At 41.5% G+C, this 24,612-nt stretch overlaps 1 protein-coding gene across 1 annotated transcript in view; it reads left to right on the forward strand.

Annotated features, from left to right (window-relative positions):
* Positions 1 to 24,612, forward strand: part of SLC35F1 (solute carrier family 35 member F1) — a gene marked incomplete at its 5' end in the record, with an annotated part of 424,042 nt that overhangs the window by 380,907 nt on the left and 18,523 nt on the right. Inside the window, 3 exons of the mRNA XM_082668895.1 lie at positions 58 to 214; positions 2,457 to 2,509; positions 9,915 to 10,069. Of these exons, the coding sequence (XP_082525021.1) occupies positions 58 to 214; positions 2,457 to 2,509; positions 9,915 to 10,069 (365 nt within the window). The remainder of the gene's footprint in view (positions 1 to 57; positions 215 to 2,456; positions 2,510 to 9,914; positions 10,070 to 24,612) is intronic.

Consider the following 24,612-nt stretch of genomic DNA (forward strand, 5'->3'; position numbering starts at 1 on the left):
CTTGTTAGGAAAATTTTAATAAAGCTTCCTCTTTTTTTTTTTTTTTTTGGTTCCTAGGGGAAAATAAGCTGGTAGGGGACCTTCTGGTCTTAGGGGGAGCCACACTCTACGGTATCTCTAACGTCTGGGAAGAATACATCATCCGAACCCTGAGCCGAGTGGAATTCCTGGGAATGATTGGACTCTTCGGGGCATTTTTCAGTGGAATTCAGTTGTGAGTAAAAATTAGAAATTCAGGCAGTCGATACTCTTAGAGCTTATTCTTACAATTATTTTTTCATTTGGGGTATGGTTGTTTGCTTTATTTTACAAAAATCAAAGGTAGAAACCTGTCACCAACCTCCCACATGACATCTGAAAAACTCAATATCTTTATGAGTAAATTTCTTCCAAACTAAATGAATTTTTAATGGATGTATTTAATGGACTTTGAAGATAATTTACAAGAATACACGAGAAGTACATTGATTCTCCCAAACCAGCCAAGGAGGTTTTACTTAGAGAAACAGACAAACTAAGTGTAAATGCCATGATTTGATGCACTTCCAAAAAGGGGCATTCTGTTTACTACTGACAACCAGTAAACTAGTCTTACTAGTAACGACCACTAGAAAACTCATAGTTTAAATTTTCCTTTTATAAATCTTTTTCTTTTATTGCCCATGGATTTGCACAAGTGAACCATATTTCAAATTCATCTCTTAGGGAATTCCCTGGCATCCCAGTGGTTAGGACTCAGCACTTTCACTGCCATGGCTCGGGTTCAATCCCCGATAGGAGAACTAAGATTCCACAAGCAGTGCGCACGGCCAAAAAAAACCAAACAAAAACGAAAAACAAAAAACAAATTCATCTCTTAGAAATTTAGTGTTTCCATTTTCCTTAAATGAGTGAAGATATAACACAGGCATTCACTAAGCATCAAAAAGTCAGAAACAACAATTTTGCAATAATTCTGGCATTGGAACATATAAGTCTTCACTGACTAGGCCTCAGAAGTTGTTGCAAGAATAAATGTCAAACAAAGCATAATTTTCCATCAATAAAGGCCGTGGATTTCAGTTTCACGTAAGAGATAAAGAAGGATAGTGTAACCTCCAGTCTAATTTCAGCAAATCCCTCTCTGCAAAGCAAGTAATTCTGATTTCACCAAATCACTTTCTACTAAGTAAGTTCTTTGTCCTGGGGCAGTGTCTGAAATTATTTATGGAAGCTATTTTGGTATCACTTTAAACTGGTTTTGCAAATAGGCTGTTTCCAAGAATCCTCCAAACTTCGATATCCTGAGATACAGGTGAAAAACTCCGTAGCAGACAAGGCAAGGACATGGGAAGACTCTCTAAGAAAGATTTATTTTTGGTTCATTTTGAAAGCATGCTGGCATTTTAAAGTTCCTAAGTTTGGTGCGTCAGCTTGTAAGAGGAAAAGAAATAGCCTAGTTCAACTGTTCCTAACCAGCGTTTTGTAGATGGATGGCTCATTTTATGGATTATTATTCTTGGATCCAAAAAACTATCTTCAGAGATCTCGCACTCATCCGCTTCAGCTGTAGGCCATTAGAGCTGACAGAGCCCTTCAGAAACACTGCTGCCAAAATAGTGGAAGTGGCATATGAGTGTGTTTAGCCAACGGGATACCTTGAGGGCACGCTGAAACCAGAGGGACACCGGTGGAGCCGTGCCCCCTCCCCTCCTGGCTCTCTTCCAGAACAGTGGTTCGCAGAGTGTAGTTCTCTGACCAACAGCGCTGGCACCGCATGAAAACTTGTCAGAAACACACATCCGTGAGCCCCACCCAGATCTACTGAATCAGACTTTCAAGGGATGGGGCCCAGGAAACTGTTTGTTTTTTTGGGTTTTTTTTTTTTGCGGTACGCGGGCCTCTCACCGCTGTGGCCTCTCCCGTTGCGGAGCACAGGCTCCGGACGCGCAGGCTCAGCGGCCATGGCTCACGGGCCCAGCCGCTCTGCGGCATGTGGGATCTTCCCGGACCGGGGCACGAACCCGCGTCCCCTTCATCAGCAGGCGGACTCTCAACCACTGCGCCACCTGGGGAGACCAGGAAACTGTTTTAACGTGCTCTCCAGGTGGCGGTTTTATACATTTAAGTTTAAGAACCACTGCCCTGAAGAGTGCTCAATCAGAAAACTGATTAAACCTGCAACCTCGCCATATACTTTTGAGAAAGCACCTAAACAAGAAGCAGCAAAGGCTAGAGGCAGACTGGGTGAGAAGGACTGCGGAGGGTCTGTGCTCCACCATGCCCACTGGCTCACTCACCAAACAAGATCCTGCAGGGATAAACCTTGGGCTGGGCTGCCTAATGAGACTTGCCTCTGCATGATCCAGAGTAATTTTTGAAATTCAATTGATTGCTTCATGATTTGTATAAATCTGGTAAGTGAAAAAAGAAGTAGGACGCGTTGCTTATCAGGTGTGCTTTCTTTCAATTCGCAGAGCTATAATGGAGCACAAGGAGCTGTTGAAGGTGCCCTGGGATTGGCAAATAGGTAAGGGCTTTGCTCACCTAAGATGCTGTTTTTAGTAAACCTGAGAAATAACGTATGGAGAGTGACGTTGGTGGCGGTGAGGCACAAACAAGGGAAGGACTTAGACTGCAAGGGACAAAAGAAAAGGAAACCCCCTTGTCACTTTAGGGATTCGTACACACTAGAAGAGACTGAACTGTATGATTCATAATGTTTCTTAATTAAGCCTCTGCCCATTATCATCACCAAGATGCCATTAGGGTAGACACAGAAGTATGTTATTAGGTTAAAGACCAACTGGAAAGAAAAAATGCCCCGAGGCAGTGGTGGGACACAAATGAGAGCAATTTGCTCCAGCTGAGAAACACCAAACTGACGTGATCATTAAAAAGTGGCACTTTAGGAAAGGAAAAAATCTGAACTTAACAAAAAGGCACAAAAGAAAACAAGGTAATGGGCATTCTGAACCCATAAAAACCTTTTCAGAAGGGAGCAGTTTGTACAAAAGACGTGGTTAATTGATCTGGACTTGGTGGAAAATACCACACAGACTTTGAGCTACTTAATAGTCAGCCAGGGCATCTAGATGCCACCTGTTTCTAAAGTCACTTTTCTCTAAAAAAAATTTAGGACAAGGATTTAAGATCCCAGGTGATGCTCTAATAATGATCACTCAGCCGGCCCTAGATGGGACTGACCTACCCTCAGCCCTGAAATCCCCTCAGTGTCTATACCGAGACGCCTGGGTTCCCGCAGTGAGCACAGAGCCTGGCTTATGGGTATGCTTGGGAAGTGTGTGCCCGGGTGAAAGTACGGGTGATTCCCCACTCTGACGCTGGCCGTTTGAGCCATCTCCAGCTTATATGAGCTTTCATGGAACTGACAGCTTCAGTCAAATTCTGCTTCTCCGAACAAGGACAACAGTGACATAAAGCTCCCTGCACCACTTTACCTACCCTTGACCCTGAAGCATCCAGGGTTGACTTGCTGCTGACAGAATTGCCCCTGAAGGCACACCGGGTGCTACAGAATTACGCACAACTGCCCCTGGGGTTATCTCTAGTGACTTCAAGGGCTCCCCAGCCCTTGTGTCTGTCACAGAGTCCTGCCGTTTAATTTCTCCCGAGTTGATACAATTAAATGGAAATCAATAGAAAGAAGGGATTGTAGGGAGGAGAGGAAGGCAGCTGGGAAAGGAAGCCAGCTGCAGGTTATAACTGCATTGGCCTTTGTGATTCTCAGAGCCAGGATGTTACCTGTGCTTGGTAACACTTCACATGCAGTGGTCCATGAGTATAAATTAATTTTATATTAATAGTAGTAGCACTAATAAAAAATAATTTGTCCTCTAATTATGTGGATGTCACGTGCATGTCCACCAAGGTTCTGTTATAATTCAGCGTTAGTTGAATATGTCATCAAAAGGTAGTTTTATTCTGAGCCCTCGTATTGCCATTAAAATGTCAATCTCCTGTGGTCCAAGATGATGAAGGGAATGCATCATAAAACCATTCGTTTAATTTCTGACTGGAAATGAGGCTCAGATGGTCTAGAAAAGGAACCAAATCTTCATCTTTTCTTTCTGAAGCACGGGTACGGGTTGAGTGTTTTTACACCATGGCCATCTTTGTCCTCCTACCTCATCCTGACCTACTACAATGTTCTACTGCTTGGTTCAGTTCTAGGCACATAAAATTCAGTGAATAAATGTTTATTAAGTGAGCAGATGAATGACAAGCAAAGGAGACGGGCTGTCCTGCCCTTTCTCATCTTACAAAAATATAGACAAAAGGGAAGCGGTAGAGACAGGGCAGGAGGCTTAGGCTTGGCATTGCCCTCTCTTTCTGGGAAACCAGGAGATGGTATAGCAGCTACTGGAACTCATGGACCCTAGAGGCAAGGAGACATCAAGGGGATCAGCCTCCCATCAAGGCCTCCCCATGCTCCATGGGAAATCACCCAAGCTCTGATCACTGTGTCCTGGTGGAGCGCTCCCAGCGTCTTAGTTAAGAGACCAAAATCCAAGACTATGTCTCCCAGTATCTGTCGATGCGTTTCTCTCCCTTCCCTCTCTCCACATCAGTAATCCCCATCATATAGTCTCTTGGACAGCTCCTATGGTTGCCATTTTATCAAAGTAAAAAGATTTTTTTTCAATGGAGCAAGTGGGGTGATAAACGTGTTTCATATCTTCTGGATTTGGAAAGCATTTTTTTTAACAGATTCTGTTATTTTCTAATAATATTGGCCAATTGCAAGACGCAAAGAGTAGATAAAAGTAAGAAGATAACATTCATTTATTGATGCTGTTTGTTTTTATATCTTTGTTTTACTCTACTGAACAGAACGACTGGGTCTGGTTATGTAATCATGACACTCAAGTGAAATGTAGGACCTAACAGAGCTAAAATGTTCTCCTGTGGAGCAGGTGGACAGATTAGACAGAAATCTAATAACTAGCTTAAGCGTTCCCTTTATCCAATTTTGCCATATTGTGTTGAAGGACATGTGAACAAGTGTTAGCTGACGTGCAAGTCCAGTGTCAGAGGAAGGAAAAGTGTGCGTGGGGTCAGCCAACGCCAGTCCGTGGTGTGCTGGGGCCTCACTTTTCTTGCCGTGGGTGATGCTTTCCTTGGTTTTGATTTTGGTTTTGTCCTAGAGGCCAAAACAAGAGATTTGACCTTTCCCTGAAGATGCAGTAATGAGACCACAGAGCAGGAAAGACCTTAAAGATCATTACGGATACAGCCTTTCTTTTTACCGATGCCGAACTGGAGGCCTGGGGAACGGAGGCTGCTTCTCTGGGCTCACGGCTGCCTGTGGTGGGACTAATTTGCACTCTGAGTCATCCCCCCATCCTGGTGCCTTAGTGCATATGTCCTGAGAAACCATCTTACCTTGCCTTTATTTTTAAGAATTAAAAATAATGTTTTAAAAATCTAGTCAAAGGGAAGTAAAAGAACACCAGTGACACCAGTGGGATCCCAAAGAAAGTGATGAGATAAAATATATGCAGCATACACCGACACGTACTATATACATCCATCATATATAAGCATATATAGCACATATCACATGATGTATCATGTATATATGATGTGTTGTGTATATATCATATATAAAATGAGATGCTCGTTACCGTCAAATAGGATGCCTCATCCAAGCCCCATTTCTCTTCATAATAATTAGACAACATAGGTTGGTAGTATGTGCTCAGAATTTAAATTCAGGCAGCCTGAGTGACCTGAGGGCAAGCTACTCAACCTCTATAAGCTTGTCTTCTGCCTGTTTGCTCACAGATCTGTTTCTTACCGTTACTCTGTTCTGCATTGCAGAGGCTGACAGCTGACTCATGCAAAATAAACAATGCTTCCCAGCTGCTTTGGTAACTGGCTTTCAGTTAGATTTGGCCAATGGGAAGCAGTAGAAGGGGACTGGAGGGTGGGAGGAAGAAAGGAACCACGGTGTGTCTCCTTCTTTTAGGTCAGGTCTCTAGAAATGACTGAGTGTCCTCTGATTATTCCTCTGCTGGGCTTCCCTGACTTCTGACCTCTGGTAACATGGCCTCCTCCCTGGATCCCTCTGGCTCCAGGGGTGTGAATAATTGACCGCTATTGCTAATGTCTGGGTTGCCTCACCATCCCTGTTTCCTCATCACCCGTTCAAACACCTTTTTAACTTGTGCCGCATATTATATTTCCTCTTTTGAACATGGTATGGACTGTGTTTTTTGACTGATACACTATAAGCCGATTTCCTCACGTGGGTAAAGAGGATAGCAATGGCAGCAATGGCATTACACTGTTGTGGAGATTAACTAATGGACATAAAGTACATGACACGTAGCAAGTGCTCCATCAGTATTAGCTGGTAGGATTCTTTCCAATTTCTTTAGCTTAAATCTCTTTAGTACGTGAGGACAAGAGCTACCAAATTCTGTCTTTAGTGAGAGGGAAAACATTTCAAAGAAGAAATGGTTATACATATACTTTGTAAATGTAGTTATTGCACCCGTCATGTGGTTGTCAGTCAAAAAGTAATTCAGTCCGTTCGTTGGATCATGTCAGTCGATTGTTTGAAAACCCCACATGCACAGCAAGTTGGGCCTTCAGATGCATCACTTACGTCCATTAACTAGCTAATGTCCATCTAAGAACGACAAATCAGTAAATTGCAGCGATACTGCATTCCCACTCTCCACTTCATCATGTGTTCATTTGGCTGACCATGCTTTGCTCACAAAACAGGATATTCACACACAAAAACATTGGTTGACCCAGCAAAGTGATTAACTATGATGGTGTATATATTTCACTCCTATCCCTCTAAATTTAATTTCTGCAGTTTTTAAGAACAGGTCTAGAGTGGTTAAGCTTGGAGCATCTCAAGGTAGCCTGATGAGTAGAGTGAAACTCTGCTGCGTATCTATTTTCTTACACCCCTTGGCTCACCAATTTGCTTGTAAAGTCACACCTCTTCTCTGAGCTGCCAATTGTATATCCACTCGCTGCTGGACAGATTCTTTTGGATGATGCGTAAGCATCTAACACCTAACGTGTTCAAAATAGAGCTTTTCCGCGTCCCCTGCATCGGCAGGCGGACTCTCAGTCACTGCACCACCAGAGAAGCCCAGTAAATGGCATCTTGATTCACCCAGTTTCTAAATTAGCCAGAGCCCATGTGAACCCATAGGTGTCTTTGACGCTGTCCTTTTCCTCACTACCCACATCCAGTCTACCAGCAGGGCGTGTTGAGTCTTCACAGACCAGCCACTTCCCTTCATCTCCACTGCCACTCCCAGCAAAGCCACCAGCATCTCTTGCCTGGACTGAGACCCTGCACTCCTCACTGGTCTCCTCCGTGCTTTTCTCCTAAATAGTAACCAAAGTCATCTTTTAGAAATGTAGATCAGACGGTAGCCACCTGCTATAAACTCCTCAGTGGCTTCCCATTACAACTAGAATAAGATCGATTTCTTTCTAAGACCTACGAAGCCCCATGTAATCCAGCCCCTGCCTAATTTTCCAACCTCCTCTCTTATCACTGCCTCACTCTGTTCATCCTGCTCAGATATTCTGGCCTCTGGCAGCTCCTGGAACCCATCAGGGTCTTTTCCTTTGTAGGTCCTCCTGCCTGAATTATTTTTCCCCTGGCAACCTCCTTTAGTCCTTCAGCATTCAAGGTGAGTGCCACCTCCACCCCTCCTAAAGCAAGCCCGCCGTCATTCCTCATAGCAACCCTTTTCTTCCTTCATAGTGCTAATACCAACTCTAAGCTTCCTGTCTGTCCTGTTTTCCATTGTATTGCTAACCCATAGCAGAGTCCCTAGAGCATAGTAGGTACTCAGTGAATACATGGGTGAATAATTGAGTGAATATAAAACATCAGCTCTCACATGTGAGAGTCCATAGTGTGCTAGGTAAGGTGATGGGAGGGTAGGATTGTGGAACTTCCTAGCCCAGTCACGTATAATTGAAAAAAAAAAACAAATTTAAGGCTCTGGTTCCTGGACTATGTTCTGGTCAAGTTTGATTACTTTTAGTGGATTAATTTAGGATATATTTTATCCCTAGTCTGTTCATCTCAGATTCCTTAAAGGAATACTGAATTAATTTTTATGTCTTTTCATGTATTAATCATAGGTTATTTAATATTGCATTTTTAGTAACTTGGTTTAAAGGAAAATGAATTATAAGTAGCATGAAACCCAAGTACAGGAAAATTGAACATTTTTAGAGAATTAAAACTTTGATGGAGAGCCAAAAGCCATCTGACATTACTATGATAGAATATCCACGAGAGGACTTGTATAATTTACTGAACGAGAAAAGTGATTATTCCAGTTTCCTCTTAGGGCATTTCCACCACACTAGAGGGGGCTGTTGTACTGAGTTTGCTTACTTAGTGTTCAAAATAAAATTCTTATATAGACTTGGCATGGCTTTCCTTAAACTTTCCTTAAATATCAGAAACATATAGAATAATGATTCATGCCCTGAAATGCTTTTCATACGGGAAAACCAAATTTCTCTATGGAGGGATCCCTATTCTTCTCAGTCACAGGGACTGGATGTCTAGTACCTACCAAACCCTCCAAAATTCATAGGACTCAAGAGAAGTAATCTGCCCACAGCCTAAAGCAGACACATGTAATCAAGGTTCCTTTGGAAATGTTGGATATTTTATTATATAAAAATGCCCAGGGCTTCCCTGGTGGCGCAGTGGTTGAGAGTCCGCCTGCCGATGCAGGGGACACGGGTTCATGCCCCCGTCCAGGAAGATCCCACATGCCGCGGAGGGGCTGGGCCCGTGAGCCATGGCCGCTGAGCCTCTGCGTCCGGAGCCTGTGCTCCGCAACGGGAGAGGCCACAACAGTGAGAGGCCCGCGTACCGCAAAAAAAAAAAAAAAAAAAAAAAATGCCCAGAGATCCACTGAATCGTGTTACTTATGCTTGTTCTATGCCTTATTCTTTCAAGGTAGAGAAATGAGCATAATTTTTCTACATTTGTGTTGCATCAACATCTAGGAAGTGATGAACCAAACTCTAGATTTAGCCATAATCTTCTGTTTGGGACTCAACAAAATTATGTACTTATGGAATTAGTATTAACAATTGTGTATCTCGTTATAATGAGAGAGAGAGAGAGAATTTCAGAGGATGAGGGACTGATCACATAGCATTTTAAGGGCATTTTTTTCTTCTTTTTTATCTTTCTGTTTTGCAAAACGTCATTCTTTGATGGTCTACAAAGCATTTACCTATCTATTTCTAAAACAGCAGAGCCTGCATGTGAGAGCCCACGGTATGCTAGGAAGAGTGATGGTGGAATAGGACTCTGGTGTTGGTGGTAGGGCTGAGCAGGATTCACAAATCTGGAAGAAACTGACAGATCATCTTGTGTCAAAGCAATGAAGTGATTTGCCCAAGGTCACACAGTTAGAACTTCAGTGCAGTACTCGGACTTAGTGCACATCTCTTTGTCATGTAAGCCCTTCCATTTTCAGGACTGTGTAGTTATTCACCGTTGTGAGCAATACATGACACCAAGTAGTTTTGTTCCTATGTTGCAAATAAAAAAGAAATGAAAAAAGTTTTAAAAGACATGGGTACTAGAAACTACTTACAGTGCAACCAGAAATAGAATTTAGAAAACCTGACCCTATGTTCTGACTGTAGCCACTAAGAGGTACTCCTTCCCGGAAGAAGCAAAACATCATATATGTGTGAGAAGCACGTGGTTTTTGTTCCACGTGCAGATTTTCACTTTTTATTTTATGTTTTTGCTATGTATTACCCAATAATAAACATCCGTTAATAGAGTGAAAGATAAGTCAGGGGCACCATTCCCCTTCCTTCACCCACTGTGGATCCACAGAGGCCCTGGAGGAGGCTGTGACGTCGCCTCTCTTTCCTCTCCCCATCAGGACTGCTGTACGTTGGCTTTAGTGCCTGCATGTTTGGTCTCTACAGCTTCATGCCAGTGGTCATAAAGAAAACCAGCGCCACTTCGGTCAACCTCTCCCTGCTCACCGCAGATCTATACAGCTTGTTCTGTGGATTGTTTCTCTTCCACTACAAGGTAAGTGGAGTCAGCGCTCCTTTCTGAAGATGATACTTTGTAGGAAGGAATGCATATAGGTAGGAATACTCTGCTGTGGAATTGTCCCAATTTTGTGATTTTGCATTGAGAAGCAGGAATGTACCTCTGTGTGCTAACCCCCATGACCTGGGTATTCACATTCCAACTATAAGACTGAAGAAACATTTTGTCATAAGAGACTAGTCACTGCAGACATTTGATAGTGAAAGATAAGAAACAGCTCTAGAGGGAAAGGCTTTCAAATAATGGGGGACAGTTTGTCTGACATCATTCACCCCAGAAGCTACTCTTTTTCCAGCCTAAAGCTAGGGAGACTTGTACAATTCTCAAGCTATAACTGCCGAATGGTTTCTGCCAAAGGCACCAGAAGAGTGTATTCTCATTGGAGAAAAGACACAGTTCCTGCAGTTTCTGTTTTGCATGGATTTTTATAGCAAATGTGAATGGAAAATGCTAATGTATTCAAAATAGTTTTTATTATATCAGCCCTAAAGAAGAAACTATTCAGTACAAAGATGGCAATCTCTTCAAGTGTAAGACTCTACCCACATCCTCACCCAAGGCAGGCATGACATTGGTTATGGCCCACTGAGGTGTGCTATGAGAGGCTGTTTTTTAAACACTGCACTCACTGATTCATTAACAATTGACTAGAGTTGGTATGTAAGAGACCCGCTTGCCATTCCTTAACTAGTCCTATAAGATAAGGGTCAGTGGGGACTATGAAAAAGGTCAGTGTGAAAAAGGACAAGTAAGGGATACCCAAACAGATAAGACCGAATTAGGACAGGCCAAAGAAGAAGAGACAGAAGAACAGAGGCGCTGCTCTGGGCCACTTCTAGCCAAGTGCTTCACCAGCAGTATTACAGGTAATGTCATCATCTCACGGATGTGGCCAGTTGATAGGGCATCTTGGTGGGCAGGGCATGTTCCACCAGGTCACACTGGGTTTGGAGGTTCCCGGAGAATTGCTGAGCTGGAGGGAGTAAGTACTTGAGATGATGAGCAGAGGCCAAGCGGCAGAAGTGAATGGTCAGAAATATTACTGTGCTAAGCCAGAATCATAGCCAAGAAACAGACCGAGAAGAGCAGACACGGGCGGAAAAGAGGTCGCCAACGAGGTTGGCAGCTGGGAGGACCAGAAACAGACCTGGGAGATGAGAGGTGACGAAAGCAACCGTGGCAGCAGATAGGGGTAAAATGCTGAGTCCCTGTTTTACGTGGAAACTTCTGCCAAGCGTGGTGGCAAAAATGGCAGCTGAAAGAAATTGTCTATTGCTGGACAGCAGTTGTACATTGTTGGTAATTTGTTTTGTCTAGTTGGTACAATCTGTTTCCTGAGTGCACCCTGGTCCTCATAAGGGTGAAAAGTAAAGTCTCAGCGTGTTCCCCCCATTGCTCCCCACCAGTGTTAGGAGGACCACCTTCCCTCAGAATCCCCCTCCAAACACACCCGATTCTTTTCCAGAGCCCTGGGGACTGCTCAGCCGGGGTCTCATCCGTATAGCACAGTAGCTGCATTTTTCTGTCTCTCCTCTACAGCTAAGCATCCACATCTGTTGTGGATGAGTTCTGTTCTCAGCACTTCCTCCTGTAATTGTCTTTGTAAGGTCCAACTAGAAGAATCCCTTTAATTGTCCTTGAGGAAAGATGACTGAAACCTATGGTTCTGATGAAGGACTACGGTCACTTCTTGGGCAGTCCTGATCCAGTTCGGCTCTCAGCATCCTCCATAGCAGTGTTCTGGAAAGTCTGCTTTCACCAGGGGTACTTGCTAAAAATGCAGATTCCCGGGCCACACCCCTGAGCCACAGAATCAGCATCTGGGGATGCACCTGGGGGAGTCTGCTCCTCCGTGAGGCTGATGTTCTCTGAATTTGAGAACAAATACCTGAAAAGGGGTCCCTGAGCAGCGCTTGTTCATATTTGAGTCTGTCACTCCTTGTACTTCCACTGACTTTTGGTTAGACCTGGGGCTCTCTACATAAACAAGCATCAGAAACTGGGAAGCTGATGAACCAGGTAAATTCTAATTCTCCCAAATTCATCTTCTTCTCTCATCATTTGTATGTTACTGTTAACTTAGGATAAGTAACTTTGGGGAGGAGGAAACCGTGTAGTACCCTGTCATCATGCCATCAGAAGGGAACCTGTGTTATCCGAAAATTACATTCCTGTACTCACCTATTTGGAGGTGTCATAGATGTTTTTTAATTCTTAAAGCAATGCTTTTCGCTATACATTTCACTGTTCAAGCAATGCTTTTCACTGTTACCATTTAACAGATAAATTTCCTTAAGGTAAGAAAACACAATAGGTGTTTTCTCTAGTTAAAATTGATTCCTATTGTCTTTCTTTAAATCAAACTTTCAAGATAATTGTAGATACATATGCAGTTTTAAGAAATATACAGAGTTCCCATTTACCCTTTACCTAGTTTCCCCCATTGGTGACGTCTTGCAAACCTGTGGTATAATATCAGGATTTTAACATCGACACAGTTAACATGCAGAATATTTCCATCCCTACATGGGTTGTTCTTGTTGCCTTTTTATAGCCAGGCTTACTTGTCTCTCACCCACCTCCTTAACCCCTTGAAACCACTAATTTATTCTCCATTTCTCTAAATTTGTCACTTCCACGTAAATGGAATTATACAGTATGTAACCTTTGGGGATCGACATTTTTCACAGCATAGTTTCTCAGCGTAATTCTCTGGAGATTCATCCATATTGTTTTATATATTAGTAGCTCCTTTTTTATTGCTGAGTACTATTCCACAGTATGGATGTACCACAATTTATTTAACCACGCACTCAGTGAAGGACTCTGGGTTGTTTCTGTTTGAGCCTATTACATGTAAAACTGTCATGAACATTCATGTACACGTTCTTGTGTGAACAGATTTTTCATTTCTCTGAAATAAACAACCAAGAGTACAATTGCTGGGCTTATGGTTATAGCATGTTTAGTTTTATAAGAAACTTCCAAAATGTTTTCTTGAGTGACCTGTTATCTTTTGTTACAAAGAAATACATATCAGTTGTGAGAAAGTCAGAAAATACAGATAATTATTGTTATACATTGGTACCATTTACAGGGCATATTACTTTTGTAGTGCACATATTTGCAGTTCATATATATTTTAAAATTTAATTACACCATGCATACTGCTTTGTTACATGCTTTATTTAAACTTAGCATGTAGGGACTTCCCTGGCTGTCCAGTGGTTAAGACTTCGCCTTCCAATGAAGGGGGTGTGGGTTCGATCCCTGGTCAGGAAGCTAAGATCCCACATGCCTCACAGCCGAAAAACCAAAACATAAAAACAGAAGCAATATTGTAACAAATTCAATGAAGACTTTAAAAATGGTCCACATCAAAAAAAAATCTTTAAAAAATTAATAAATAAATAAACTTAGCATGTATATATTTCCTTGTCTTTGCGGAGCACAGGCTCCGGACGCGCAGGCTCAGTGGCCATAGCTCACGGGCCCAGCCGCTCTGCGGCATGTGGGATCTTCCCGGACCAGGGCACGAACCCGTGTCCCCTGCATCGGCAGGTGGACTCTCAACCACTGCGCCACCAGGGAAGCCCTGGGCATTAGATTTTTAAAGACTCCCCGGTTGACCCTAGTGTGCAGCCAGAATTGAGTCATTGGTTCAGGCAATTTATGTGGCTGCAAGCAGGTGGCACTAGGACCAAAGGGTGAAGGTTATAAGATTATAGTGAAATAGAAAGAAACCTTGTTAGCAATTAGTCATCCGAAAGTGGACTAGACTGTCTTGGGGGTTCCCCTCACTGGAGGAAGCTGGGCAAGAATGTGAGAGGGATAACGGAGAGGGGACTCACACTTCAGTACTGACGATTAACCCGTGACCTGATCTTATTTGGTTTTACTACAGTCTGCAGTCAGAGTTTACCTTTCACCTAATCATGATGTCTTTAAACAACCTTCTGGTCTGGTTATAAATATCTACAAGTCGAGAGAGAAGGGCTGTTTGCTCACAGATGTTGCTTACTCAGGCAGAACTAAATGATTAAATGAAGCTCTCCTGCCCAACATTGATTATTTGCTTTTTCTCACCTTCCGTCCTTGGAAAAAATCCATTCCTTTCCCCACCCATCAGTCCACTGTCTGCAGCTTCTCTACCTCTTGTGCTGACTGAGCAATAAAGCCCCACATCCCAGGGAAGCAAAAGACCTAATTCTGAAGTGGACTATCTACGTGGTATAGTGCTCTTGCAAACTCTAGTTTTACAAGACTTTTGAGAAGTGGTCATATATTTCTGTTCTTTAGTACCTAACAGCACTATTGAATCCAGAACAGTAAATCTATAGCAATCCATGGAAATTACAGGAGATGAGCTTTACTGGGCCTCAGAGACCCCTTAAAACCAAGCCCAGGAAGAGATTCAGATAGGAAGTTTTCAAGTTGATGGTGTGTTGGCTTTTCAAGGTCAAAGCTTGACCAGTTATGAACTCTATCCCCTTGTTTATTGAACACAAGGACACTTTTGAAATTGAAAGGGTATGGGTTTCCTGTGGCTACTGTAACAAATTACCATGTACTTAATAGTTAAAAACAACACAGATTTATTACCTTAGGGTATTGGAGATCGGAAGTCTCACTTGGTTAAAATCAAGTGTTAGCAGAGCGGGGTGGCTTCTGGAGGCTCTAGGGGAGAAACTGTTTCCTTGCCCTTTCCAGCTTCTGGAGGCTGCTTGCTTCCTTGGCTCGTGGCCCCTTCTTCCATCTTCAAAGCCAGCAGTAGAGCATCTTTAAATCTGACTGCCATTCCTGCTTCCCTTGTAAGGACTCATGTGATTACATTGGGCCCACCCAGATAACCCAGGATAATCTCACCATCTCAAAATGCAATGCGTAACTTAATCACATCTGCAGAGTTCCTTTTACCATGTAAGGTAACATATTCACAGCTTCCAGGGATTAGGGTGTGAACATTTTGAGGACGCCATCATTCTGCCAACTACAGGAGACCCATTAATAATTTACACCAACACAAATAAGGGTAATGTCTCCAAGCCGGACCAACTGGGACATGTGGATGTGCTCTTCAGAAGCCAAATCTGGGCAATGAAGGTACTCTCCACTTACACACACTGGGATCTGTTGAATTTCCCAACTGCTTTTTAAAGTAGTTATGTTACCTGCTAATCTGTCACTTTAACAAAGAAAACACTAAGTCAGGTGGTGAGAAGATGAATTGGGGTGAGAAGACTACTTCAGTGTCTGCTGTGTGAAGCATGAATTCAGCAGTCTGCTGTGGCAAAAAGAGCATGTTCTGCAAAGTCAAAGGAGCCTAGATTGAGTTTGTGGCTTCTGTTTACTGTTTAAGGGCTTTGAACCAGCTATTTATTCTCGTCCAACTTCAAGGTGATTAGACTTGCCTTAGGGAGTTTTTGAAGGGATTATGTAATTTTTGAAAGGTGACCAATGGTGATGCATTTCTCTGATTGAATGTATGGTTCAGGATTAGTAATCCCTATCTCATTCCATTTTTAAGATGTTACTCTTATTTTCAGATTTTGTAACTGGATGTGTAGCTTTTAACAGTTTTGTTAGAGATTTCTCTTATTCCTTATTTGAAAAGGCAAAACTGGGGTTTCATGCATAAAAATTTAGAAAATATTGTATCAGTCATTTTTAGCTGAATTCCTTGATTATTAGATTGCTTATAATAGAATTTTTAGGTGATAGCCATAAATTTTAAAATTTCAAGTGTTGTTAAGATAAAATATCAATCATTCTTTCAGGATATGCCGTCATGTGCTGAACATTCTTCAGGAAAAAAGCTGCCAGTGTTGAATATGCAGGGTATTCCCTTTTGCCTGACATTTAAAATAGAAAATGGCTTACTTCACATACTTTGCTATTACCTTTTCAAGGCTTAATATTGCCACAGAATTGCTGTAATAAAGTTGAGCGTAATTTCATAAGAAGTGATTATTTTTGTAGCCTTATCAAAATAAATAAAAAATTGATAGAGAAAGAAATGAACAACGTAAGTTCTCTCAAGTTCCCTTTAAACACTCCACTTAGGCCATTGGCTTACCTGGCCCCCCATATCGAACAGCCTGAAACCACAGGTGATCCTAGTGAAAGAGTAATATTTCAGGAAGGTAAGGGCACCATAAAACTTACACACTTACATCAGGAAGACGTTTTTACCATCCAAATATTCACTACTAAAAAAAAAGGTAGAGAGAGATTTCAAAATCATTTGTCTAAGAATGCCACTTTATTCTGGGTAATGTGATTCACGTGAATTTTTGAGAACTTCATCTGTATGTTTTAGTCGCATTTTTATACCAGATAAATATTTATAATTGCTGCAAGTTATTTTCAACAAGTAATCAGAAAAGTTTCTTACATCATCAACTGCCTATTCAGGCAATCCAGATAACATCCTATGATCCACCCTGACCCTCTCTGTCAGCCACTAAAAATTACCTCCGAACATGCGCCAGTTTCTCGTACTAGTTTTGTTGTTATTGTTGTTACAGGAGACTTGGCAAGAAAAGTTTAATAACTCTGGATGTGGGGCTAATTTAATAATATGTTGTTGTGTACTAAATTTAAAAGAACTTCATTCAGCAAATGTTTACGTATTCTATGCCTGCTATGCTCCAAACACTGTTTTGGTTCTTCACTATTTATAAATAAAGGTGACAAGAACAGCAAAAATCACCAGGCGGATTAATGCAAAGGATGAGCTTCCAAACCACTGAAACTTGAACAGGCCAGCAATCTCAAGCATCCTTAACATCTGAGTTTCAATGCCAGAGTTTGTAGAGTTTGCATCAACAGCGGAATCTTTCATTAGCCACAGATATGAATCTGCAGCCAAGCAACCCTGTTGATCCTTGGCGACAGTGAGCAATTTCAGTAATGGGACTGCACTTGAAAAGCCCAGGCAGGCAGCTCCAGCCTGTGGCGGCTGATGACCAGAAAGCAGTACTTCACATCTTATTTATAAAAACACCTGCATAAGTAACCAGTTATATTTCTTTTTGTAAGAACAGCATCTTAAAAGGCTGTGAATTTTAAGTATAATACTCCCTAATGCAATTATTAATGGGAGATTCTAAAACTGACACAGCTTTTATGACTCTTCATATTTTTTCAACTGTCACTGGTGAGTAGAGAATTGGAGAAACTAGCATCACTGAGGCCCCAAAGCATTTCACATGAAATACCCAGGTGTGAGAGCAATGAATGTTTAGACTTGGTTTCCCCCTGCCTGGAAACTCAGTACAGTGTCTTTTGAAGTTTCCGTCTTGCAGAATTAGAGTAAGTGCTTTCGTGGGTGGAAGGGAGTGCTTCCCAGGCAGCCATTCAGGAACCCAGGCTCCTTCCATCTTGTGGCTCTGCCATCCTCTGGTGCAGGGATCAACAAACTATGAACTGTGAGCCAGCCTCCTGGTTTGGTAAATATAATTTTCTCAGAGTAGAGCAACGTCCATTTCTTTGTATGTTATTCATGGCTGCTTTTGCCCTACAACAGCAGCACTGAGTAGTTGTGACAGAGACTGTGTGACCTACAAGCCAGAAATATTTACTATCTAGACCCTTAAGAAAAAGTTTGCCTGCTCCTGGGCTAGGCTCTTGGAGTCCTCTTCAGGGCTCGCTGTAAGACAGCCTAGAGACTTCTATGGCTGTGTCTGGAGTGATGTATATAACCTCCTCCTCACTCTATTGGCCAGAACTCAGTCACATGGCCACATTCTATTGCAAGGGAGGCTGGGAAATGTAGTCAAGCCGTTTGTGCGGGAAGAAAAGAAAACAGGTTTGTTTAGTGAATGAGTAGCCAGTATCTGCCATATTAGCAATTTCCATTTACCAGAAATATTGAAAGGATTAGAGAAGTTAGGGATAAATTGTGCGGCAGGTCCAGAATTATAGCCAGAAGTCAAAATTCCTTCTACATGAATCTATTCATAAATTCCACATCACAAACAGATATTTTGAACTCATATCATCAGGACAAGCTGTAAGGAAAAATGGAATGAGCTAGAAGTGTTGCAGAAGTTTCATATGGAAAGGCTTGTGGTTGGACTGGAACACAGCCAGGAAAAAACAGCTAGCTGTCTTCCAGGAGAATGCATGGGATGTGTTTGTCATCAGGGTGCATAGCCTGGCCCCCTCCTGCACAGTCAGACACCTAATTTTGTCAGCAGACCTGTATGGATCCATCTCCCATGGGTGACCCAAGCACATGGAAATCAGAGCATCAGTTTGCTGAGATAAAGAACAAAGATCAGCTCAAACATTGTCTTGCCTAAAGCTGAGACATCACTCTATACATCTCCAGGGGCTACTATAGATGGAAGATTTCTTTTAAACTCTATACTTAAAGTTTTGAGAGTTCTTATCTATTTCCTCCATGAGAGATGATTGATATTATCCCTTCTTCATTTCCTGACTTCTGTTGTACTGTTTTTATGTTGTCAATTATTTTAATAGTTAATTTCTATCAATATAATCCCTATGGTTTTAAAGCCTGTATTTCCATACTTACTACATTTGCTATACCACCAGTCTCTGAAATCCAGGCTCTTTTCTGAATTCCTTATCTTGATTTTTCTCTTATTTGGCTGGATTTCATCACTATTGGTATCGTCAGGAAGCAGGGCTGCCATGCATGGTTGTCCAGGCTGTCCACAGTGCAATTTGTCCATTTATAAGGAATATGTTCCAGCAGATGGTCAAGTGCCTTGAAGAGGGGAGACTTTATAGTTACTGCAAAAGTGCCACTGGGCTAGTGGTGGGTCTGTCCGGAAGTATTCTTTGCTTCCTTGAAAATATGTCTTATGTTTGTTTTCAAAGGAGAACATTTTTTAGGTAACACTTTCTTTTTCTCAGAGCTTTATAGCTATTGAGAGGTTTTTTGTTTTAAAAATTGAGCACTGCACCCAGTCCTTTCCAATCTTTTGAGTGACTGGATTTTGTCATTAAGGAATTTGGTTTTATTTTTTCCCCAAGAGTTCACAAGTGTGGTATCTCTGGGTTTTCTTCTGTTTGAGAATGTCTCTGATGTCTTTACACTTGTAAGTCAACTTGGTCTATGACCTGTCCCACTCCCAGGGGTACAGTTCCTTGGTGGCCTTGAAACTGCTCCCCCAGTTCACCCCAGAGGCCCAGATAATGGCAAGCCCCAATTCCCCTGCCTCCTTGAGAATAAGAGGAAGAAGGGAAAGGTTTTTTTTCCTAAGAATGTTTCGTTGACTTTTCCCTGAGTTTGCCTAATCACCACTTAATCAATTCTCTCCAACTTGGAGAGGGAGCTGAAACTATCTTCACCAAAATGTGAACCCGCGTCCAAGGGCAGGCAGAATGACAGAGTTGTCACAAGCCTGAGCCCAAGCTCTGGAGTCAGAGCACCTGTGTGCATTTCAGCTCACTCCCTACCAAGGGACCCCTACCTTTTTTGTGCCATGTGTCCCTTTGGCAGTCTGGTGAAGCCTGAAGACCCCTTTTTCAATGTTTCTAAATGTCTAAAATAAAATACGTAGCATTACAAAGCAGGCTGGTTGTATTAAAATAAAGTTATCAAAATATTTTTAAATGTGATGTTATAGTAATATACAAACCACAAGATCTGGAAGCACCTCTAATAACTATTATCATTTCAAAGCAGTGACGAGTGTAAGCAATATTTGGAGACATCTGTGCAGCAATTGTAGTGTGATATAAAAATACGTGTGATTTCTATTGCGAAAGAGTATATGGTACCACAATACTAATGTAGCTCATTGCTTACATTTATGACAAAGACACGTTAAACGTCAGCTGGAGGGCAATGAAATTAAAAATCCGGGTTTCTTGTCCAGGTTTGAAGACCCTCTGAATTCTATACAAGAACCCCTGATGCTACCAGGGGCAAAAGTTACTTAATTTCTCTCAACCTTAGTTTCCCCATCAGCAAAATGGAGGTCACAATAGTGGATACCGTATAACTGGTAGCATTAGGGGTCCTTATAGTGGATGAAATAGTGTGTGTAGATCACCTACTGTAGCTGGCACAGTGAACACTCAGTAAATAGCGCCATTATCAAGGATGGTAGAATTTTGAGTGCTTGTATTTCACGTTCTTCACTTAAAAGTATTGGCTAAATTATGTATTGCTGAAACACTATATGAACATTTGTTATTTTTATAATCATAAAAAAATTTATTTTCAGTTCAGAAATACATAAGGCTAGCAGTCCCCTCAAATAAAAAGGAAATCTAAATACGAATCTCTGCCATTGAAAAATGGGACAAAATTGCAATGAGACTCTGATTAGAAGTTTCTAAGTGGTTTATTCTTGGTTTTAATTGACAAACATGGACAAAAAATTAAAGGGTTTCTCTGTGTTTGTTTTCCTCATTCTTTTTACATAACTAAAACTCTTCACTCATTGCATTGCTAAGCACCAACTTAGTCATATGCTTAGTTTCTTCCTCATTTAAATATATTTTGGGATGTGGTTCTATTTTTTAAATAAATACACTGTAAGCCATTCTGTGGGGCCTCACATTTAGCAATCTAGCTCAATGCAACTTGAACGTAAATTTTGGCTACCAGTATTACATCTGGTTCCTTCTTGATGCCCCATTGAACCAGGCATTTTCGTGCAGGAGTGGAGCTATTTCCCGTTGCTCTGGAAGTCTCAGCAGTTAGGGATTATGGTGATGTTGCCTTTGTGCACTACCCACTCACAGCTTTAAATGAAAGGACAGACCTTATGTAAGAAGTGAGTTCTAAGCTCAAGACGACAGGGGCCATGCATGTCTCCCTCTCTGCTGGATCCCTGACATCTGGTACAGGGCCTGGCATGGTAGTTGTTCATCAATTATTTATTCAATGAAAGGCTTATTTCTACAAGAAAGATTAAAGGTTAAACTTCAGTTTTCTAAGCTGAATGTTATCTAGGAATTTTCACATAGGATGCAGAAAGCTTTTGATTGATACGGACTCTTTACATCTCAAGTTGACGAAACCTGCTGAAAAGTTCAAAATTTAGATCCCACAATAGCAAGTCACTGTTTTGATTCACTCTTTGCATCGATGGATTGCTTAGGGAACATCTCAAGGGAACATGGGTATTAGAAACCAGTTCAATGCCATAATAACTGTATACATTGTCATGGGAGACAGGAAGCATGGAACTGACATCAAGGTTGAAAATTGGCTAAGACATTTATTCTATTTACAGAAAAAATCATATCTAATATTCAGATTTATTGTTCATAAGTCATCCCACAGTAAAATTGTGAAATGTCATTATCATATACTGTATTTCTGTATCTATATCTGTATTTGTTGATGTGTCTACATCCACAGGGGTCCACAAACAGTTCTGTAAAAGTTCAGACTAGAGATATTTCAGGCTTTGCAGGCCAGACAGTCTTTACAGCCACTCAACTCTGCCATGGACATGGCTGTCTTCCAATAAAACTTTATTTACAAAACCAGGCAGCTGCCAGATTTGTTAGTTTACTGACCCCTGATGTGGACTGTAATTGTCCTTGCAAACTTTTCCCTAATCTTCAGCACCAGGAAACAACCATTTCCTCTGCAGAGTGTATCATTAACAGAGCTGCTGGAATGCTGCAGCCTTCCAGCATCAACAAAGCTCTACACAGAATGCTACAGACTTTTTTGCACTTCAAGGGTGTGGACTTGTTTTCAAAGCTAATTGTAATCATTTCGACGCAGCTTTAGAATAAGTGGAGTATCCGCCTCCTATCTGAGTTCTTGGTGGCATCTAAGGCCGCATCTGTTAGTTTGGTTATAAGGATATCTGTGGCATGCATACAATACAGTGAACCGTCTTCAGTCTTCAGTTTATTGGTTAAATTGTTTTCATTTTACGTAAAGGAATGAGTAGGGTGCCAATGCAAAACAACAGTCCTGAGCTAAGATGGATATTAAAGCCATAGCTTACAGGGAAGGAGGAAGCAAAGCCATCTGGAGACAGGGAGCACATCCTAAACTGATTTTCTGCATACTGTGTGCCCCAGGAGAAACAACAATATCAGATAATAACAATAATATTATCCAATTAACTTTCCCAGAATCACGTGTCCGGAGAAAACCATTGTATATATGCACAGGTTAATTTGACAATAAAGAAGGTCGTTTCCAAGTGACATATGTCCTTCCAGCTTAAGTGACTTCTCACCATCTCCCTCAAAACAATATACTGAGAGAGACATATAGAGACATATAGATGGGTATATCAATTCATGGATGTCAAATTTAGGGGAAACCTCTAGATTTTTATTTTTAAAAAATGTGTTTGTATAATAGTAACATAACCCAAAATTCACAGTTTTTGCAACTCCTAAGACATTAGATGATTTAATTTTTAATAATAGGTACAAAGAAAAAGAAATGAACAGTGTTGAATGTCTGTCACATTTTTTATAGCACTTCATGGATTTCAAGTATTATACAATTCTGGGAAAAAGTAATAATAATGATGTAAGATTTTATGATGGAATAACCAAATATTCTGGGCCTACTGCCAATACTTCTCAGTGATATTCTGGAATTAAAAAGTGAGTGTCGAGGACTATTTAAGAAGGTGGCAGCTACTTATCACGTTCTGTGGATGAAGGGTGTCACTGGCCTTACCAGTAAACAAAGGATGTAGCAGCCATCAGGCCATCAGCCACTGCAGCCAAGACTGTGCACCCTGAGGGGATTCAGGATGGAGAAAAACAGGATACTGACCCCAGATAGTTAAGATGCATATCAAAGGAATGGTTTCCATGAGTCCAGATTCTCGCATCTTCCCATACAGAGAAAAGCACTAAATTCATTAACTTGAGATGTTTGTTTTTCTTTAATTAGCAGAAATCTTTTGATGTTTAACTACCTAGTTTGTTTTTGCAAAAACTCCTATATATCCTGGCTCCTCCCTTACCTCTTAGGAATACTCCCTTTTATAGCTGTCTGAGAACTTGTCTCCTGGGCTTAAGTCCTCAGGAAATTCTCCAAATACAACGTAATTCTTAACTTTTAGGTAGTGTATTTTTTTTCAGTCTACAGACCAGACTTATTTAGAAAAAAAATTTATTAGCCATTGAAACCATAATATGATTTCTTCCTTGACAGCTGCCACATCAAGATATTCTTTACAATAAATTACTCATCCATTTATTTCATTTTTCTGTCTCTCTTGCCACCAGCAGGTGCATGTGAGAGAAGGAAATGAGGAATTCCAATATGGTTGCAGGAGAGTTCATTTTTCATTTTGTCAAGGGGTTTCCCCCTCCTGCAGCCGGGATAATATTTCTTGATGATTGTGCATTTCTATGAATTGAGAAAGAACAGCTTCCAAATTCATCAACAGTCCATTAAAGTTGTTCCAAGATATGTGGAATTAAATAAAGTTGAGCCCCACCCACCCCTGTACAATAAGAGATATGGATTGCCCTAGAAACTTGAATATAGGGAATGGAAGAAACAAAAAGAGTTACGCTGCAATGCAGTTAACCAAGCATTTAGGAGATGGGAAGAGAATTGGGTGGAACCTCTGGGTGCTGTGTCAGCTGTCACTACAAGACAAGCCCTAAGTTCTCTGTTAGACCTGCCCACACCTCCCATGTCCTCAGTTCCAAGTCGTTCATCGCGGTGCTTTGTACTTCTCTGAGGGACTGGTTTTCTGAAAATGAAATGAGATGATACACATGAAAATACTTTGGAGGAAGTAGACCACAGCTTTGTTTGCTATCTAAGATTATCAATCTTAATTTAGAATTGTTATGAAATGTACCTTCCTAAATATGGTTCTCATCTTAGAACACTTCTCAGGTTGCGAGAAAGGAGACCAATTGGCAGGAATTATACCTACGACACCACGCAGTGTATGCTAGTGCTATAGAAGGTGTTAAGAGTAAATCCTCTCCATTAAAAAGATGATATGTGACCATAGGACAATAAACGCACCATGAGAAATGCTTAGAAGAGCATCACATACTCTCAGAACAGTCAGCTTCAGTAACTGAGATTCTTAATTTCTCTCTTCTTCACTCCCCACGTGTACTCCATCAGCAAATTCTATCCATCCTCCGACAAAATAGATCCCCTTCTGTTTCTACTGCCATCATCTTGGTTCAGAATACAGCCATCTCTCACTTAGACCATTTCAATAGTCTCTTGGTCTTTCTGCTTCCACTTATTCCTCTTGTCAATGAAACAATGTTGCCTGCCCTATCCGAAAACAAAGGACGTTGCATCACATCACAGTCATCACATTACAGCCACGGGACTCAGGAGAGAAACAGGATGCACCTAGAAGTCAGCCACTGCAGCCACCCCCCACGTGCACTCTGAGGAGACCCAGGGTGAGAAAGTACAGGACACTGGCCCCAGATAGCTGGGGTGCATATCAAAGGAACGATTTCAGTGAGCCCAGACTCTTGCATCTTTCCATACACAGAAAAGTGCTAAATTCCTTAACTTGAGATGTCTGTTTTCTGTAATTAATAGTAATCTTTTGATG

Source organism: Grampus griseus, assembly GCF_964374135.1.
Source record: "Grampus griseus genome assembly, chromosome: 13".
In the NCBI taxonomy this organism is placed as follows: Eukaryota; Metazoa; Chordata; class Mammalia; order Artiodactyla; family Delphinidae; genus Grampus; species Grampus griseus.